This window comes from Acinonyx jubatus, chromosome A2 (assembly GCF_027475565.1).
Source record: "Acinonyx jubatus isolate Ajub_Pintada_27869175 chromosome A2, VMU_Ajub_asm_v1.0, whole genome shotgun sequence".
In the NCBI taxonomy this organism is placed as follows: domain Eukaryota; kingdom Metazoa; phylum Chordata; class Mammalia; order Carnivora; family Felidae; genus Acinonyx; species Acinonyx jubatus.
In genome coordinates, this window is record NC_069383.1 from 86,803,554 (window position 1) to 86,821,488 (window position 17,935).

Genomic DNA, 17,935 nt, shown 5'->3' on the forward strand with positions numbered 1-17,935 from the left:
ACCTGCACATACCGTGGTCACAAGAGCCATGCCCACTGCACATACTTGGGCACTGCTGCCCAATGTAAATGTTATCCAAAGCCCACTCGTCTTGGGCTGTGTAATAGCTCTGACTCCAGCGGAAGCGGGTGGCACTGGACCTGGAAACAAGGTATGGTAATAAATCCAATATTTTAACTGACACGTGGCAGCACAAAGAATGTCAGAGTTCAGAATCTTTCAGATAATGGAACTTCCTGAAACTTGTATTTTTTTTTCAATATATGAAGTTTATTGTCAAATTGGTTTCCATATAACACCCTGTGCTTATCCCAAAAGGTGCCCTCTTCAATACCCATCACCCACCCTCCCCTCCCCCCCACCCCCCATCAACCCTCAGTTTGTTCTCAGTTTTTAAGAGTCTCTTATGCTTTGGCTCTCTCCCACTCTAACCTCTTTTTTTTTTTTCCCTTCCCCTCCCCCATGGGTTTCTCTTAAGTTTCTCAGGATCCACATAAGAGTGAAAACATATGGTATCTGTCTTTCTCTGTATGGCTTATTTCACTTAGCATCACGAACTCTCCAGTTCTATCCACGTTGCTACAAAGGGTCATATTTCATTCTTTCTCATTGCCACGTAGTACTCCATTGTGTATATAAACCACAATTTCTTTATCCATTCATCAGTTGATGGACATTTAGGCTCTTTCCATAATTTGGCTATTGTTGAGAGTGCTGCTATAAACATTGGGGTACAAGTGCCCCTATGCATCAATACTCCTGTATCCCTTGGGTAAATTCCTAGCAGTGCTATTGCTGTCTTGCAACAGTGCTATTGCTGCCAATCATTTTTCTTTGGTAGTTTAAGGTCTGCTCAATCATTATCCAATTCAATAATTTTATCATGAAGAAAAGTTAAAAAGAAATCTGTGGTTTGGATATATACCTCAATCTTAATTTAATTGGTGACATTTTAAAGAAAAACAAAATATCAGATTTTTTAGTTGCTGTTACACAGAGATTTGATGCTAGGAAAAGAAAGGAAAAAAGAAAATTTAAAAAAAAGGTATATACGAAAGAGCCTCTCATTCACAGATGAAAATGTGAGGTGTTTAAATTACACTACTACTATTCCTTACGATAAACACAACAGTAGTTATTGGAAAACTTCCAGTTAGCTCTCAATAGAAGATGAAAGTTGAGTTTGGGGGTATTGTTTTGGGGTTGAGGGACATGCTACAATGTACTATAGGTAAGAACATCTGGGTGCTAAATTCTGCTTATTATTTCTGAAACATTAACTTGTTTTGGTTTCATGGACAAGCTGATGTTAAGTGGAAACAAAAAGTTAAACAGTCCATTGTACACAGAAAACACTTGGGACCTTGATTCATCTAAACCAGAGAGAAAGTCTAAAAAGAGGGAATTTTGAGAGCACATTCACTGTGCTCAAGAAAGTTGCCATTCACTGACCATCATAAAAGATTCTTTTAAAATCACATCATATTTTTTGTCTCTAGAAATTTTCAGGGGTTGTGATTAGTTCTTTTTGGTGCCCAAGAAAAGTACAAAACAAAAGAAAACAAAAAAGATGCGCAGAATTAATGTGCAGGCTCAGTTCCATTGATTAAACCCTCCCAGAGCACACTACCTACACATACACTTGATCTTAATGGCTCAGAATGATCCCTTAATGTCTACTGCATCAATTACCCACATATTAAATACTCCCTAAGTACGTAACCGATTGTTAAAATCCAGGCTAAGCCTTTATTGTTTATTTTACCAATGATCTATGGCTAATATGTTGCATTTTCATTCCTAGTAGGATAATTCCAGGATTCACTGAGATGCTTCCAGTAGACACACGATTGCTGCATATCAGTGCTCGTCATATGTGCCATGACAAGAATGCGCCTCCTCTATGGTAATAATTTATATTTGTAATCTAACAGCCATCACAACTTCCAGAGTTCCATTAAGAAATTCCTACTATAAAAGTAGGTACATTGTTTTAGAGCACGGAGCCCTACAGAAAAGAAGACAACTAAGTTTCATGTATCAGTGTCATGCCAAGGGCTGCGTCATGCTTTCAGGACTGCTTATAATCTGAGTCAAGTCTAAGGCCACAGGTGTTCAGATTGTGAGCTCTTCTGGGGACAGGGCCATCTTTAGTCTCAATAGTCTGCACAGGAACAGAATAAAGTAGGTGTACCAAAAATGTCTGCTAAAAAAATGAGTCAATGAATGGAAAAGCAGGCCAGGAAAGGGCAGCCTGTTTCTTACTTCTCTTGGTAATGAAGTAAAGAATTTGGTAGGAGTCTGGGGACTTGACCCCTTGGACCCTAGCTCTGCAATTTATCAGCTGTGTGGCCTTTAGTGAGGAATTTAAGCCTTCAGGTTTTCTAAGTTCCTCACCTCTCAAATAAGGGGACTGGACAAACTGATTTCTAAGATCCCTTCCAGCTCGTAAATTTAGTGATTGTTCTGGTGGTTGTTGACTGAGGATGGTTTATTTTCTTTAAAGTCACATGCCTACATGAAACACATTGTTTTGAAGTTTTGATATTTCAAACATTAAAATGGGGTTGGAAGGTTTCAGAAATCTGTCCTAGATTTCCCAGTTTATTTATGCTTCTGAACAGTCACATGTAAACACATCCTAAATTCTTTGACTAAGTAAATTAATCCTTATGTGCATCTTGTGAACTCTTGAAAAAGACAGTATCTCCTGAAGATAAAAAGCTCAAAGTGGATTCTTCCATTTAAAATTACAATCCACAGTTTAATGTGATGTTAATTAACAGAAAAGGAAGCAAGAAGAGGTTGAATATTGGCTTTGTTTTTAGTGAGAAAAAAAAATTAGTTGTGTGAGCAATCTCCAGCTGGTCGCACATGAGAACACAAGGTGTGATCTCACTGATTTGCAGTTGCATCACTGCTAAATATTGCCCTCAATACAAATATTTAATTTGCCAACCCCTTCCTGCCTCAAATCTAAGCAATCTTAGAAGGAATGTCTTGTGTATTTCAGGTTGGGTCCGAAAGTGGGACCACTTTGATGTGCCGTGTGCATCATGAAATGAAGTTGACTTGCACTTAAAGTCCAAACTCTATGGATTCCCCAAAGCAACAAAACTTGACAGTCTTGTCTTAATTGATTTTTTCCCCCCTCATATAAACTTCTAAACTGAATTAAACTACCACTGAGTCATCTCTTGACAGGTATCAAGGTATCAAGGCTAAGGAATCAAGGTAAATGAAGGCTGACTAAATTGTATTTTCCACTTTCAGAGTTACTGTAATTACATTTACCCAATTATTCTGAAACTCATTCAGTCATTAGGCGTAGGTTTGTTTATGAAGTCAGCAACTGACAGCTGTTTGGGTCTCTTTAGGCCCTGTTCTTATGTAAATGTCTCTCATAAAAACAAAATTAATTTTCATTGGGTAACAAATGTTCAGTTTATATACAATATTATTTCTCTGAGCAGGTGTATATATAGTTGGTATTTCTGCTGAAAGTTGTCCTACCTAGCATATCTTCCAAAGTTAACAGACCTTTGATAACATGGGAACCACATTTGCTTGTATGCATTCAATTGATAGTTGCATATGCATCAGTCAAAGCAGCAGAACGAAGATTTGCCAAAAGGCAAGATGTTTCAAACTAAATTGCACTCCCTCTCTCCAGTGCTTGAGTAAAACATGGTATTTGCAAAAGTTTGAAATGAATATAATACACAAAATGATCAGGAACACCAAGGACAATAAATGAAATTTATCCTTATAGCAGAGCTTTTAAAAAGCTTTATAAATCCAAAAACAATGATAATAACCAGTTGAACACTATTTGTTTTTGAAATGTAGTAATAATGTTTAGTTTAAGTATTAGCGGGAGTACTAAAAGAAACTATCTTATTGGGTTGTTTGTTTTTAAAAAGTATGTTTACTTTCTTTACCTAGGGCTTGGAAAAGAATTTGGAAAAGCAGAATTCAATTATTCACTTACATGTACTTAAAGGCAAATAGCTGTAGGAATAATCTAATAGTGAGGCACACTGAATTAAAATTCTACTTAATTCTCCAACATGTAATGAGTACCCAATGTGTGGCAGGCAGTATTGGAACTGAAGTATTTAAAGGTTAAATAGATTTCCTCTCAAGTGTGTAATAAACATTAATGAGAATTGATCTTTTCTGACTATACTAAAACCTTCAACTCAGTGATACTATCTTTTAAGCAAGGAAATAATACTGTAACATACAATTTGAAGGTAAAATAACCTGCAGTTTTGGATTTTTGTTTTTTCTGGGTTTTTTTTTTTTATAAAGGACAATACTTTTTGGATACTCTCTAAACTACATTAATTAAGAATAATAGTTTAGAACATTTCTGAGGATGATAAGACATCTCTAAAATATACTATATACTATAAAGATTACTGACCTAACCATCATAATTTTGAAATTCTATTCCACATGTCAATAAATAAAAAGCAACATTTTTTAAGTAATGAGGGTAAAATAATTAATGATAAAATAATCATAAAGAAAAAGCCTCAGTATTTATGACTAGTATTTCAATTAATCTGTTGTTTTTTAATAATCTTGATAGGTATGCTTGGAATATCCTTGAAATTAAATAAAAGTCTTGATTGTATTCCCAGCAGTGGATATAAAGAAGCAGGATGTTAGAGAAAGTAGCAGCTTGTTATACAAAGCATTAGTTGAGTATCCAGGAAATGGCTCACAGTTGGATATAAAAAAATCTGTGGAAATCAAATTTCAAGCATTTTATTCCAACTGACATAATGATGAATCCTTAAAAATAATCAAGTAGACATTCTTCTATAATTCAGTAATTCAACTAAAGGACGTATAATAATAATTCTGGGTTGTTATCTAACCAATTGTTTTTGTGTAGAGTCTAACTTTATTGTAAAATAATCTAAGAAGGGTTTATTTAGTAATTTTCTCTTTACAAAAGGGCTCTCGGAAGGCAGATGCCAAAGAAAAATATAATTCTTGTCTCTCTCTTTCACCACTACTACATATCATCACAGAATCTTAGAATTCAAGAACTGCGAGGGACTTTCAAGATCATCTAATTAAACTCCTTTATTATACTCTGAAGAAATCAGGCTTGAAGAGGTTGTGAATGGTTAAAATCGTGTGATTAATTAATCACTGGGAGGGATATTGAAAACTCAGGCCTTCTAATTTCTAGTTCAAGTTTCTTTCTTGGGCGAGCTTATCCTGTCCCAGGGCTTCAAATGTACTTGTGGTATTTAATTCTTCAACCCAAAGTACATTTTATCCTAAGAAACCTCTTTTTTGAGCTCCAGATGTAGAAGTCCAGTTGGCTTCTTGACATTTCTGCTGGGATAGATAAGTCTCTCAACTCTCTATCACAAAAACAGAACACTTCATTTCCTGTCCCCAATCCACTCCTTCTCCAGGCTTTCCCACCTCTGTCAGTGGTACAACCATCCAGCAATTTCCCTAGGCCTTGGATTTACAAGCTGTTTTTGAGTCTTCCCTTTCTACCACAGTCCCCACCCAGTGTATCAGCAAGCTCTATTTGATTAAAATCTATTTCACAAATGATGGCTCTTGTCATGTCTGTCACAATCATACTCAAAGCCACCTAAACAGCAAATGCCTGAAACACCCAATGTGATTCCCTGTCTTCACTCTTTTTCCTACAATCTATTCCTCACAAGGTGCCCGGAGTGATCAATCTAACACAAAATGATGTAATATTTAGGGGGAAAATGTGTTTTTCTCTTAAGCATTATCATGTATTTAACGTTTTCCCTAGTTATTGAGGCTTTAGCTTCTTGGGGGGTGATTTTTATTGTTACCGAAAGAATGTGAATAGAGGAAAAGAGTGTACATTAAGCTTTTGAAATAAAAAGTAGGGCTTTAAAGTGAAAAAACAGCCTTGAAATACAAGCTGTCTTGATATAGGAGTTTTTGGATTCCTGTATCCTTTCCTTCTATGTATGTCACACCCAAAGGAACCAGCTTATTGAGTTCTCCCATAAAAAGAAAAGTTGGGGCAAAAAGGGAGGTCAGAAAAAGCTAGGACACAGATGGTATTGTGCTAAGTGAAATAAGTCAGACTGAGAAAGACAAATACAATATAATTTCACTTACCGTGGAATCTAAAATACAAAACAAATGAATAAACAAATAAAAAACAGAATCAGACCTACAAATACAGAGAACAAACTGATGGTTGCCACAGGGGTGGGGGTGGAGGGATGGGCAAAATGAGTGAAGGGGTGTGGGAGATACAGGCTTCCAGTTATGGAATGAATAAGCCATGGGAATAAGAGGCACAGCATAGGAAATATGGTCAATGGTATTGTAATAGTGCTGTATGGCCACACAGTTGCTACACTTGTGGTAAGCATCACATAATGTATAGAGTTGTCAAATCACTAAGTTGGGGGGGCACCTGGGTGGCTCAGTCAGTTAAGCATCCAACTCTCGATTTCAAGTCAGGTCATGATCTCATGGTTTGTGAGATCAAGCCCTGCATCGGGCTCTGCACTGATAGTGTGGAGCTGGCTTGGGATTCTCTTTCACCCTCTTTCTCTGCCCCTCCCACTATGCTCTGTCTCCTCTCTCTGCCTTTCAAAATAAATACATAAAAAGCATTTTTTAAAAAAACATCATTAAGCTGTGCACCAAAAACGAACGTAACGTTGTGTGTCAACCATACTAAAATTTAAGGTAAATAGGGACCGTCTGGAAATTAAATTTTCATTAGCCCTATTTCTGCAAATATCCTCAGTATAAAAGAAAGATCTGGGTCTTTTGATGACAAAGAAAATGCATCTTGCCATTGTGCTTAACTCTTCTTTGCATTCAAATCATGCTAATAGAGGTAATAAAAGTGAAAGTAACAACCATATGCAAAGATGTCATCTCTCACCAAGTTTTCTGGGGAAGAAGCACTGTGACTCTCCTCCACTGCGTGAACTCACTAGCGTGGTAAATACTTGCTGATGTGAATTCTTGACAACTCGGCATACTTGGAAGGCATTCCTAAAAGAGAGGGAGGCAAAAATTAAACTCAGCTTCTGTTTCCTCCAGGGGCCATATGTTTACTCACTCACCATAAGTGAAAAAGGCCTTAGAAAAATCTAATGTCATTTTCTTAACCATGTGCAATATGGATGCAGTCCATGATTTTCCCTTCTCTGAGGCTAAAATATTTGGGAAATAATGGGAACAAGTGCTACCATGAAATTAAATGTCTTTTAATCCTAATCCTCACATATAAACATGGAAATGGATCAGGACCCATTTTTGTGACCTGCTATCATAACATTGGCATTTGGTAGAATTATTCTATTCACTGTTATTTATGCATTATTGCAATGTCAGATCTCTGTGTGTAGGTATAAAGAAGTACACTTTATCCTAAGAAACTGTATTTTTGTATTTCTTTTTTTTTTTTAAGGTAAGACATGTCATATTCTTAATGTGGTCTACCTACAAGTAAAGAGACTTAGAAAAGAACAGATGAAGATATCCTACAGGGATAGAGAAGAAAGAGATGTATTTATGGAGGAAGAGGGTTAGAGAAAATAATATTCAAAACATCATCATCCTAGAGTATCCGGTCCTGAAGTTTTTCCCGTTTCTTTTTTATTTTCAATTACCTTTTGGTATCTGCCAGTGCAGAATGTGGAAATCCTTATTGCTGCCTGTGTCAATTCTAAGTTATAAATAATATTGTTCCTTTTCAACCAAACCTAAACTTTTGAAACTGTAATTCTCTGCTTCCTATGTAAAAAGAAGCCTACTCATCACAAGTGTTAGAGAAAACAGACTTACCTCTTGGACCAGGTGCCAGGTGAGGCCATGATTGGTTGAGTACTCCAGTTTCACCTGGTTGTCCATGTGTGGAGTGTATTTCTGGCCACAGCCCATCACCAAACTGAACTGAATCATATAGGATGCTCCTATCTGCATTGATTGTGTTTCCACATAGCGCATGCTTGAGGCAAGTTTAGAATCTCCGGTGAAACTGAAAGACCGGAGTGGGAATCAGAAGATTAAAAACATGATGAGTTAAGGGAGAATTAAGCTCTTCATTTCATACCATACACCAAAATAACTTAAATATTTTTTAAATTTTTAAATTTTTTTAATTTGAGAGAGTGAGACAGTGTGAGTGAGCACATGGGGGAGAGGCAGAGGGAGGGGAGGGAGGGAGAGAGAGAGAGAGATGGAGAGAGAGGGAGAATTCCAAGCAGGCTCTGTGCTCAGTGTGGAGCCCAATGTGGGGCTCAATCCCATGACTCTGGGATCATGACCTGAGCGGAAATCAAGAGTCGGATGCTCAACTGACTGGGCCGCCCCATACATCAAAATAATTTAATTTTACTTATTTAAATCTTGCCAAGCTCTAGAATGGATTTTAGTCAATCTAATAAATGTAACTTAAAATAATCTGCCCATCAAAGAAGCAATATATTAAACTTAATAGCTGGAGCTGTCAAATATATTTGAAAATGGGTACTCACTCATATATTGTTCATGAGTATAAACCCTTTGACTCATTAATCTCACTTCTTAGAATTTATCTGAAGGAAATAATCCTAAATTCAAGGACAGCTTTATAAAATATGATTAATATTGCAGGTTTCCTTATAATAGTAATTGGTAACCATTTCAACGTCAAACTACAGGGAAAATGGAATACTTAAGTAAACTGGTATAGCCACTTGACAGATTATCCATATTTCAAATATTTATTAAGGTAATAAAATCAAATTAATATGCTTATGAAAAAATACATTTTTTAAAACCCACAAAGAAATTCACCAGAATGTTTGCAGTGGCTACGTTTGGTGGTGGGAAACTAGACAGTTTACAACTTTTCTTTTGCATTTCTTAGTTTCCAAACAGTCTTCAATGTTCGGGCATTAAATACTGAAAACATCATAGTGTAGTTTTAATGACTGTGCTTAAAGTCGGTAGAATTTTACTGGGTACCAACTGAGTACTATGTAATTATAAACTGAAGACAGGCACAGTTACTTTTTTAGAGCAAGTTGCTCAAGGAATTTATAATCCATTAGAGGAGATTAAAATATGGACACATTTTCACTGTGGTTAATATGGGTAAATGTAATAAGGATTCCAGGGTTGACCACACTGGGGTTTGTCTGCCACAATATTTAGTATTGCCGTCCTGAGGTAGGTCCAGTAGTTCTGTGAGTTCTACTCATTGCAGTAGTTCCTGTGAGTCAGGGGGCATAGCTGACATAGAAAAGGGAATGATGCAACACTCAGTGACATCTTTGAGGTATTTGATATTTTTTCTTATTTATCCTTTGCTGAATCAGCAAAATAAGGAGTAACTACACTGCCTTGCTTCTTGAAGACATTAACATGCTATTTAAAGATGTTGGGGTGCCTGGGTGGCTCAGTTGATTAAGTGTCTGACTCTTGACTTCGGCTCGGGTCATGATCTAACGGTTCGTGAGACTGAGCTCCACGTGGGGTTCTGGGCTGACAGCACTGAGCCTGCTTGGGACTCTCTCTCTCTCTCTCTCTGCCCCTCACCTGCTTGCTCTTTCTCTCTTTCAAAACAAATAAAAATAAACTTATAAAAAAAGATGTTATTTAAAGATGGGACATTGTCTATAAAGAGGATCGACATGGGTTTGGGCTCAAGGTTATAAAATGCAAGAAGCTTTTTCCTAACAATGACTAAGTACTCTTTAACAGTTTTAAATTAAGCTTTTTTACACTTGGACAATGAATAGAGGAATAAAATGTTTAAAAGCCCCAAACTCTGCTTTAGCTGAATGGTCAAAAAAAGGAAGAGAAAAGTCATATTCATAATTGCTGGTATTAAATATCCAGTGTTTACAACTTGTTTATCATTAATAATAAAGATGCCCATCCTTTGTTGATTCTAGGCGATATCCTCAGGCTGTGTTAAGCATAATATCCACGTTATCTTTCTTAGTTCCATCCTTAAAATAACTCTGTGAAGTAGGAATAATATCTCTAGGCAACAAATGTGGCAAAGGGGATAGTAAATGGTAGAGACTCAGTGAGAAATCAGCTTTGCCCAACTCTAAAACCTCTTAACCAATATACTCTCTCTCTGTCCTATTACTATAAGATGTAGAAAAAAAACCACAGTTTTTAATAACTTTCATGTATAGTTAATTTAAAAATCATTAACTTTCAGTTACTGTGTAATGATACTTTGGTGTTAGAGATCTAAAACCATGATTGCTGCTGTGTGATATGCTGCATTGGATGCAATCTAGAAAACATAAAGCTGCAGAATGCAATTTTTAGCAATATTACAAAAGAAAAGAATCAACATAGAATAAAGACACTAGTAAGCCCTATAGGCACAAACTTGTCTACATAAATTCCAGAGTCTTTTAAGTAAGCAAAAAAAAAAAAAAAAAAAAATCCTGACTGCTTCTCTCCATGAGAAATAAATGTTGCTTTTAACTTCAAGGGTTAAATGCGCTTTCTAGTATGCTGTATGAGGAAGATAATTAGAGGCAGGCAACTAATTAGTCATTTGAATTGTTTACTTAAAAGGTACACTGTACATCCTGGGCATCTGGGAAAAGCCACATGGTGCAGGGCAGTACATGAGACTCATGGTCTGCAATCCACAGAGAGCCACTAGAACTTTCTCACCCATGTCCTGCAGAGTATTTCCCCACCACAGCATTTCTGAAATAATTTAAGATTATTTTCACAATCAGCTCCTTCTTCTCCTCAGAGATGGTTTCCTGTCCTTGCAATTCCAAGAGAAACAGAAAGAAATGCTGTATTTTGCACCTTTTTCATGGTTACAATCAACCATGAACCTGGTTCAAGATAGCAAGTACTCAAACCTGAGAAGTATGTGGTCTGTGAGCTACCCTCACGATAACTGCTTTTAAAGGTCCCAAGACACTAAGAAAGAAACAATATAAAAATTATATAAAAGGACAAGTCTGGGGGCACCTGGTTAGTTCAGTTGGTACAGCATGGCGCTGATCTTGGTGTTGTGAATTTGAGCTCCACATTGGGTGCAGAGATTACTTAAAAATAAAATCTTAAATCTTGAAAAAAAGGACAAGAGTCTAAATGAGGACTGTTAAACAGGGACAATAAAATTCTTACTTAGAACTAATATCTGTTCCACTGGTAGTTGTGTCTTCTTGTTTTTGTTGTAAGCTAAAGCTGAATGGATTTCTAATCGATACACCCGCCATACTTCATGGTACCATATGATACCTATCCTGATGTCTTAATTGGAAGCAAAATAACACAAGAGAAGCACAGACATCTATGCCTTAAAACTCTGACCATTCATAGTAAGAGTTCACTCAGTTGTTTACCATCCAGACTACAAGTTCACTCATGCTTTATTCAGGACTGGCTGAAAGCCAGTGATATCAGGTCAGCATTTTCTCTCCTGAATATGCTGATGTTCTTACTCAGCTGGAGTTTTAGAGGAGAGAATTTCACAGTCTGCCATCCTTTAATTGATAAAACTGTTCCTCTTTGTTGCTTGTGTAAGTCAGCATAGGTTCACAAAGGTAAAAATGAAGCTGAACTCTGTAACAATCAGAGAAACAAAAAATAGTCCACATCACCCTTTTGGGGAGAAATTCTGGAGACAGAATACATTGGAAACCAGGAGGCTTAGTTTCATTTGTGCCGATCTGCAAGAGTGCCTCAAAAATAAAGGGACAATAAAAATGCTCCTGCATCTAATTACAAGATTTAATGAGAGAATGTGGATAATTCTTTCCACTAGGACAAGATTACCTACCTCCCTGTGTCTTTTCATTCTACCACCAAGACAGCTAGTAGGCTCTCTATTATGCCCCTGGTAAAATGGATAATACTATAATGTAACTCATGTTTCCATAGTTCTTTCTTTTTCTTTCTTTCTTTCTTTCTTTCCTTTCCTTTCCTTTCCTTTCCTTCTTTCTTTCCCTCCCTCCTTCCTTCCTCCCTTCCTCCCTCCCTCCCTAGCTCCCTAGTCAGCGCACATGCACACAAAGGGGGAGAAGGGCAAAAGGGAGAGGGAGAGAGAGAGAGAGAGAGAGAGAGAGAGAGAGAGAGAGAGAGAAAATCATAAGCAGGCTCCATGCTCAGCACAGAGCCTGATGTGGGGCTCAGTGTGGGGCTTGATGTGGGGCTTGATCCCATGAGCCTGGAATCATGACCTGAGCTGAAATCAAGAGTTGGATGCTCAACCAACTGAGCCACCCAGATGCCCATTTCCATAGTTCTATACTTAGTTCATAGTATAGTTCCTTTGCCTCCTCCTCTCTTGTTAATCTCACAGATAGCTGAGGATCTGTTTTCCTGACTAGGTTGGAAGCCTCTCTGCAAGAAGAGATCATATCTTGTTCATCCCTGTATCCCCTAAAGCACTCAGAACCTTCTGTACCTCACAGAAGCACCGCATGTTGTTGCAGGACATCATGGTTTTCCAACAGCTAGGTTACTTTATTTATTGAGTTGAGGCCATTTGGAAGGCTATCAGGGATCCTTAACACTGTGTAATGGAGATAAAAAAAAAACCCAGAGGCTGAGTTGCTGACCCCAGGGTCACACAGTTACTAAAAAGCTAGCAACTAGGCCTTCTGATTTCTACTTTGATGTCCCTTCCTCTATACCATGTCCATTAAAGGCACTTAAAGAATGTTAAATAAAATGAGCACATGAGTGAGGTTTCTCAATTGGGCAGAAGGCAAGTTTTACAAAACCATAGTTCCTTACATGCGGTAATGAACACAAAGTTTTTAAGTTATTCTCACTTAAAGAAATCACTCTTCCTGCATTTCCCCAGAAGCTCTTTCAAATCTCCATAAAAAAGGTTTTTTTTATATGAAAGGCAGATACACACAGCCAACACAAAGTGAGAGAATACCCCTCTCTCCCCCCCAACACAAAGTTCCTTCAAGGCAAATTCACCTAGGGACTGAGCCATTTTCAACAATTGATCCCATTTCTTTAAGAATAGTTTGATAAGTTAGACAACAGTGTCTGAAGTCTCACTACCAATATGCCACAAGAGAAGACAATGCACCAGTATTTACATTTCTTAAAAACTGAAGCAATACTCAACTATTTTCAAGGACCCCACAGAGAAGAATGCCTCTGCAGGGCTCATTTCCACAACAACAGAAGAGCAACTCAAAGCTGGTTTTGGTTGGATGCCATTCAAAAGTATATTCATCTGCAAAACGACATGTAAATGAATCTAAGCCTGTCTAATATCATCTCTTCTTAGGTTTTGTTTTTGTATCAAAGAAACGTTTGCTGGAGTTGACAATCTTGTTGATATTATGGAATTAAAGGAGGCAGTTTTAATTCACTTGTTATTTGTAGAATATTATGTATCAAAACAGAAATAACCATGTTATCTTAGTGGATTATACAAAGTTTACATTTACTGGAAACAACAATCTGACAATAAAGAAGTTTTTGGTTTTTTTTAAGTAAAAATTTGCAGTCCTACTACCTAAAGATGATCACTGCTAACATTTTCGTATAAATACTTCCAGACTTCCTTATGTTTATACACACATAAACACTTTCCTTTCTTTATTTTTTCTTTTTTTAAAGTTTATTTATTTATTCTGAAAGAGAGAGCCTATGCAGGGGGAGGGGCAGAGAGAAAGGAGAGACAGAATTCCAACCAGGTTCTCAGCAGACTGCACAGAGCTGTACGCAGGGCTCGAACCCCATGATCATGAGATCATGACCTGAGCCGAAATCAAGAGTCAGACACTGAACTGACGGAGCCATCCAGGCACCCTCATTTCTCTTTCTTTTAAAAAAATTATTACAAAATCATAATAAACCTGTTCTTTTTTTCTTTTTACAACTATTTCATTGACATCTTTCCATACTGAAAAAATGTTGAGAATAAGCCAATCTCCAATTATGGAACTCTCTGGAGGTTGCTTCCATTTTTCACTGCTATAAACAATGCTTCTATAATATGCATCCTTATATATCTTTGTGTACTGGTCCAATTATTTCCTTAAGATAAATTCCTAGAAGCAGAATTGCTGGGTCAAAGCAAATTTTAAAAATGAGCATTTACTGCGAAGTTGCCCTTCAAAAACGTTGTAGTGGGAAATATAGCCTTCCAGTTATGGAATGAATAAGTCACAGGAATAAAAGGCACATCATAGTGAATATAGTCAATGATACTATAACAGTGTTGTATGGTGACAGATGGTAGCTATACTTTTGGTAAGGATAGCATAATGTATAGAGAAGCTGAATCACTTTGTTGTATATGTGAAACTAATGTAAGTAACACTGTGTGTCAACCATACTCAAATTAAAAACAAAATTAAGAGCTTGTGGATTTTGAAATAGCTAGGGCACTCCTTATTTTATCTTGTTGAATTGGCAATCAAAGGTGAGGCAAGAGAAAAAAATACATGAGGAATCTTTGAAATTCTTTTTTTACCCTTCCAACTATGTGCAGCCATGTACATTATTTAGAGTGTAGTTAAGCAGGGTCATTTTAGGACTTTTAAAGGATCTTCAGGCCCACGGGTAGCTGTTGGTTACGTGTCCAGCTTTGGCTCAAGTCATGATCTTGCGGTTCATGACTTCAAGCCCCGTGATGGGCTCTGTACTGACACCTGAGCCTGGAGCCTGCTTCAGATTGTGTCTCCCTCTCTCTCTGCCCCTCCCCTGCCCCAAAATAAATAAACATTAAAAAAAATGTAAGACTTTTAATCTTTGGAAATTCAATTACACATCATGGCAAACATATTAAAATACACCCACATCCATTATATATTTTTCATTACAAAAACCTCCAAATAGATTTTATAATTTTGCCTTTAAATTTTATTTGCTACTAGTGATGCATGTAATTTATGTTTGGTTGTAATTATTCAGCACATTCAGGAATCTGACCAAAAAATTATTTCCAATATCATGAAATTTTATGAATATTTAAATTTAGCAGTTAAGGGAGTTAACATATATTGTGTTTTGTAGATATTTAATTTAAATTTATTAATCCTACTTTTGCAATTTGCTTATCATATTTTTGAGATAATATTCATTTCCTCAGTTCCTGGACTTTTTCCAGGCCCCTGAAAAGCTTTGAGGCCCTGGCATGTGCCCAAAATGACTAATGAAAGAACTTCCTAGGAAGAGGCAGAGAGAATGTAAAGGTATTAGAAGAAGAAAGAGCTTGACTTGGTGGGAGTAGAGAGAAGGAAGACCACGGTGGTTGGGATGGTCAACTGGGCCAGGTCACCCAGGGCCTACCATGGAGATTTCATGAACCGCTGTCTATAGAAAGTAATTTTCTCAGCCTATTGAACTTCTACTTCAACAAACCACACATACCATGAATCTAATCATCAAATGTAGAATTCTCTGGTTAATTTCTTTAGTGGTGTGTTTACTCCCTTACTTCCAAAATCTCACTTAGCTACTACTTAGTCCAAATGAAGATTTTTTAGGGAAATCTAACTTTGGAGAAATAAATGACTTAAAAATCAACCATGTGGACATCAACAGGACATGAGTCTTGGCATATGGCTATTTTATTCATTTCTTTGGCAGGTCCTATGGCTTTGTCCTTCAATATGTATCTTCAAGCGGTCCATTTCTCCACTACATCTTTCTGTTCCTAGCATCATTATAAGCACATGTAGATGACACTGTTAGCCTCCAAGCTGAGCTCCTTCTACTGCTTCACCTGTTACCCTCTATCATCTGTTCTCCAAAAAGCAGCCACAATTATTTTTTAAATATAATCACATTATATTACTCCTCTGCTACAAATTATTTACTGGCTTCCCATAACACTTAGGATAAATTCCAAAATCGCTATATTGCTCTATAAGGTACTAATATAATCTATCTCCTTGCCTGCCTCAGGGCCTTTGCTCTTGCTGTTCTCTCCACCTGTGATGCTTTCCTTGCACCCTTTTACATCATTGTCTTTCATTCTTCTGCTCTGTTCTAATGCCTCCAGGAGGGCTTTACTGACTATCTTACCTAAAAAAGTTTCACTCTCCACTTATGCTACCTCACGTTCCATTCATTTATTCTCACAGCACAAACCACTTCCTGAAATATTATTATGCATGATTACTTGTTTACTGTTGTTATTCCCCTCCAGAATGTAAGCTCTGCAAATAAAAGACTTTTCTATCTTCATCTCCAAAACCTACTGTGCTTCCTCCAGCACAAATAGTGCCAGTAGCGCAATCACTATCCAGTCAAATGTATAAATGAGTCTATCAGTGAATGAAAAACTTCATGTAATGAAATCCTTATGTTGAAAAGCCTAAAAAGTAGACTCTATTTTAGAAAGTCATTTATAAATCTATTTAGGGGAATGTTCAATTATATTACCAGTTTGTTGGAGGCACTGATACTCCTGGGTACTGAAAGTACTCTTTAAATAGCTGCTGAAAAAAGCAGCAAGTGACTTTTCAGTTTGTTACTCAATATATTTACTTTATCTATCTGCTAAGCTTCCTGGAACAATCATTTACTGTGAAATGGTGGTTGAAGTGGCTCTTGGGAGCCACCTCACCCCAAATAGCTTCCTTCAGCACACAATTTAAATTGATTTACTGTTCTTTGTAATTGTCCCTGTAAGGAATAATCCCAAGAAAACTCTAGGCTTACTAGTAAACTACTTAAACTGACAAAATCTCTACAAAAGATATAGGTTGATGTTCAATGAAAGAAATCCTAAAGAAATTCACTTGGCTGTGTCTTCTAATGGAAGAAGCTGGTGGCATTGATAAAATTGAGATTGCAAATTCATGAGAACACTCAGGTTTCCCTGACTGCTTTCAACATTACTGAGAATGATTTTTGTGAGGGAGAAGAAAATGGCACAATATTACCAGCCCTGGACCAAGATCAGGAATTCTCCAAACTGCTTAACAAAAGAATACTAAGGCCCCATAACTTCCAAGCCAAGGACCAAATCTTAAAGGGTAACTTCTTTAAGAACTCCTATGATTTGGCATACCGCAGGTGTAAAGCCTTTTAGACTGAACATTAATAAAATTTTTGACAAATCAAAAAAAAAATTAGGCTTTTCCAACATGAGGATTTCATTACATGGGACACTCACCCTAAAGCTGTTCTCTTCCTTTTATACCTCTATTTTCCTGCATCTCCAGGGCTGACCATGCCACCTGGGGCTCGTGTGAAAAACCAGGCTTCCCAAGTCCTCCAGCACAACACTAAATACCACATAATGTTATCCTTTTTTCTCATGCCTGTTGTTATTCACAGCTAATTTCACTTCTTGTGTGTTGCTCTTTTATTTTCTCTCTACTTTCAGGACAAACCTAAGGAAATTTCTCTTCCTAAAAACTGACCCTAACATGACAAGTGCTATTTTATTTTCTTGTATAAAGAAAAGGGAGAGCTTTTTCTTTCTTTTAAATTTATTTATTTATTTTGAGAGAGAGAGAATGCGCGACAGAGTGAGCAGGGGCGGGATAGAGAGGGGGAGAGAGAGAATCCCAAGTGGGTTCTGTACTGACAGCACAAAGCCCGACATGGGCTCCACCTCACAAATGGTGAGATCATGACCTGAGCCGAAATCAAGAGTCGGACACTTAACTGACTAAGCCACCCAGGTGCCCCAAGAAAAGAGAGAGCTTTAATTAAAAAAACAAAATTAGACATAACAAGGAATGAGTAACTTCTGTTTTAACACCCATGAAAGTACCTAGGAAGCCTTTCAACATTTCTATGTCTCATTGGTCTCTAAATCTTCTTTTAATTAAATCTGCTTCTCCTCAAGCATCATGAAAAATGAAAACTATAGCCTTTCTTTTTTCTATTTTCTTACTTTTATGTTTTTCTATCTATTTTACTTTAACTTTTGCTAGTTTTTATTGAGATATAATTGACATACCCCGTTGTATTAGTATAC

The 17,935-nt window shown here is 37.0% G+C and overlaps 1 protein-coding gene across 3 annotated transcripts in view; it reads right to left on the reverse strand.

Annotated features, from left to right (window-relative positions):
• The window catches only part of RELN (reelin), a 579,194-nt gene that overhangs the window by 130,341 nt on the left and 430,918 nt on the right, over positions 1–17,935 (reverse strand). For all 3 annotated transcript variants that reach the window (XM_053218590.1, XM_027071727.2, XM_027071724.2), the window contains 3 exons: positions 7,834–8,026; positions 6,926–7,038; positions 3–140 (listed from right to left, as the gene is read on the reverse strand). In XM_053218590.1, coding sequence (XP_053074565.1) covers positions 3–140; positions 6,926–7,038; positions 7,834–8,026 — 444 coding nt within the window. The remainder of the gene's footprint in view (positions 1–2; positions 141–6,925; positions 7,039–7,833; positions 8,027–17,935) is intronic.